Source organism: Austrofundulus limnaeus, unplaced genomic scaffold (assembly GCF_001266775.1).
Source record: "Austrofundulus limnaeus strain Quisiro unplaced genomic scaffold, Austrofundulus_limnaeus-1.0 Scaffold737, whole genome shotgun sequence".
Classification (NCBI taxonomy): Eukaryota; Metazoa; Chordata; class Actinopteri; order Cyprinodontiformes; family Rivulidae; genus Austrofundulus; species Austrofundulus limnaeus.
In genome coordinates, this window is record NW_013953139.1 from 197,911 (window position 1) to 200,928 (window position 3,018).

Consider the following 3,018-nt stretch of genomic DNA (forward strand, 5'->3'; position numbering starts at 1 on the left):
TAGATAGATAGATAGATAGATAGATAGATAGATAGATAGATAGATAGATAGATAGATAGATAGATAGATAGATAGATAGATAGATAGATTTACTGTTTGACTGATGGATTACCATATTTGGTCTTCTGTTCCTGTAAGTTCTGGTGGAGGTGCGGGCCAAGCTGTGGGCCAAAGATTGCAATCATTTCTTCCTGGTTCTTGTGGCAAAGGGCGGGGCCATCCATGGCACAGTAAGCCAGACTCAGGGTGCTTGCATCAAACTTGGTGTTCTCCACATGGTCACTGAGCCACTCCAGAACATGTTCTGCTGTCCAGCAGTGAGGACTTGTCTGCCGGTGCCACTGAGCTGAGGAGGGAAAGCCAGACGTTAMTTCATATTCCACCTGTCGCACACTGACAGCACAGTTTGGTCTTTATTCTGTCAGCTCTGATTCCACCAGTTGGTCTTGATGTTCAGCAGCTCTGAAGGACCAGCCTCTAAGGTTGGATCATTTAGATGTATCTCTTTCCAACTAAACAGTGTTTAAAACACAACCACTGTAAAGTATTTGCAACCTTTTTATATCTTTAGTTGTCTGTAACTTAGAGTGATAAAARTCTAAACAGGATCAGGTCTGGAGGTCAGACAAGGTCTGACAGATACTGGAAGTATGACTAAACCAAGAGGTCACAGATTCTCTGCCGTAGCGGTTGAGCTGAGTTAAACATTGGCTGTGTGGTTAATCATTAAACTYTTCGCGTCTAAATTAGGTCAAAGTAGAGCCAGCTCATAGCTCCTTTATTGTGCGTTTGAAAACAGGAGCTTGTGTTTACTGAGGGATTATTTACTTCATGGAATGTGATGGTAAACAGAAACCTCAGCATCAGGAGACCAAATGTTTTACATTTATTTGGTGCCAGTTAAATATTAGAAACCAGTTGTTCAGCATGAGTAATAAAGATAAACAGTCACGTCATTCAGTGACCCTCTCACCGTTTCTGTTGTAGCTGAACGCTGGGGTCCTGTTGTCCAGGGAACTGATGCTGGGCAACCCCCCGGGCTGCTGAGGCAGGACATCAGGCAAGCCCGTCTGGTACATGGTCAGGTTGGCGTTAGTCAGGATACTGCTGAGACACGGTGAAGACATCTGTTCACTGAGAAACAGAAGACATTTATGAGTTTAATATCATTGTTACTCTTTTAAAATATGTAAGACCTCTATTTATAGTTACTAAGATTTTAGTTTAATAGTTACCAGAAGTATTTTACCTATTTTCAGCACAAGCCACAGAATGATGCAGAACCTGAAGCTCCAAGATGATCCACAGGTTTAACTTAAGTCTGTCCTCTGTGCTGCCTTGTCTTCACTCAGTCTCTGTCTCGTAGGCAAATGTGCACCTGCCTGTGCASAGGAACACTTTTATCCTGGAGCAGTGGGGGATGGACTCAGGTGAATTCAGGGGATTTCCACCTGGGAGTGGCCACATCGTCATCCCTCCTACACTTTCCTGAGAACTCGATCAACAACACAAACCTGTCCTGCTTTTGGTGCTAAACTTTATCCTCTGGTTTTTGTRGCCATCGCCACTTGAGATTAAGTAGATGTCTTTTACAGTTTTTTCTTCCAAAGTGTCCTGATGTGATTTTTTTTTGGTGAATTGTTGCTATATGAACAAAGTAAAAATTAAAGTTTTATTCTTGCTACATTGATTTTATATTTTGTAGAACTTTCTTTGCCTGAACTGGCTTCTTTTAAATCAAACACAACAGGGTATTGTTATAACAAGTTGAAATCAGCACGGACACAGAGTGGAAAACACGTATTTCTAAATTGTGTTTTACCACYTGGCATTAAAAGGAAATGATGGACAAATGTCTGTGTTTTACCAAAATATCTAATGAGCCACTAAACAAAGTCCAGTGAAGTAATGATTAGACACATCTGCAACAGGTCAGCTGTTGTGGTTAACCTGATTTAAGATGGCTGCCACTGACTGACCTTAAAAATACAGCAAAATGTCTAGAACTGTAAGTAAAATTTAAAGTGAAAGAAGCTGAAGCAGATTCCCAACTCATAGTTTCAGAGCTAACAGAATGAGAAACATCTTTGTTAAAAATTTGACCATTATCTGTTTACACTTAGCAAAATCAGACTGAACGCCTGGACAAGTTTTAATGAAAATGTAAGAAAATAAATACTGAATAGATTTCTACAGCTGACTACCTTTTAGAGCCAGCCCAGTTAAAGATGGCTGCCATGACTGAGTTACTTTAAACACGCGTGGCTATAACTTGGTACATATACAGATACTGTCCTGGTACACAACGCGTATTTCAAGCAACGCTACATAAGATTTTGCTTAAAACTTTCACTTAAATGTTGGATTTCACTATGTTTGTCTGTTAGCAGAATATCTTGTGAACCACAGAACTTGTTTTAAACTAGATACCGCATAGCGGTAACATAATGACCCCCGCACGCACAAATGCACCAGAACTCAGAAGTCTTTATTCCTAATAAATGTCATGCTACTAGGTGCATCCCAAAATTGTAGTGGCTTGGGTGGGGGGTCTTTTTTATGGGGGGGATTGTTTGACCTGATGGATAGAGCTTCATCAGAGCTAAACAACAAAAGAAATCTGAAGCTTCTATGTTTAACAGTTTCTGAGTTATAAGCATTTTTGCATGTTCAGACACCCCCACTTTGAAAGGAGCCCCCTCCTCAAATATGGGGTGTATCGTAAAACCGTTGGCTGGCGCAGTGTAGGTCAGACTCATCTACAGTCCTGCCAAATTTCATGTTGATCAGTGCAGCCGTTTTTGTACTACGGTTGACCAGAAATCACTGAAAAAAAAAAAAACCAGTACGCGTGTGGGGGTCATAATAATGTTTGGATGTCCATCTAAAACAGAAGAACCTTTAAAGACCGTGTAAAGTAAATTTTAATATTTTCTTCATTAAACATTATAAATGTCACAATTGCGTTGTTGTAAATGAGTAAAAAGTCTCACAATTGTAGATACTTTAATTTTGGAG

At 40.1% G+C, this 3,018-nt stretch overlaps 1 protein-coding gene across 1 annotated transcript in view; it reads right to left on the reverse strand.

Moving 5' to 3' along the window:
• The window catches only part of elf3 (E74-like factor 3 (ets domain transcription factor, epithelial-specific)), a 3,946-nt gene extending 2,583 nt beyond the window's left edge, over positions 1–1,363 (reverse strand). The window contains exons 1-3 of the mRNA XM_014028268.1: positions 1,250–1,363; positions 974–1,134; positions 113–346 (exon numbers count right to left, since the gene is read on the reverse strand). Coding sequence (XP_013883722.1) covers positions 113–346; positions 974–1,127 — 388 coding nt within the window. The 5' untranslated portion in view covers positions 1,128–1,134; positions 1,250–1,363. The remainder of the gene's footprint in view (positions 1–112; positions 347–973; positions 1,135–1,249) is intronic.
• Between the last annotated feature and the right edge of the window lie 1,655 nt (positions 1,364–3,018).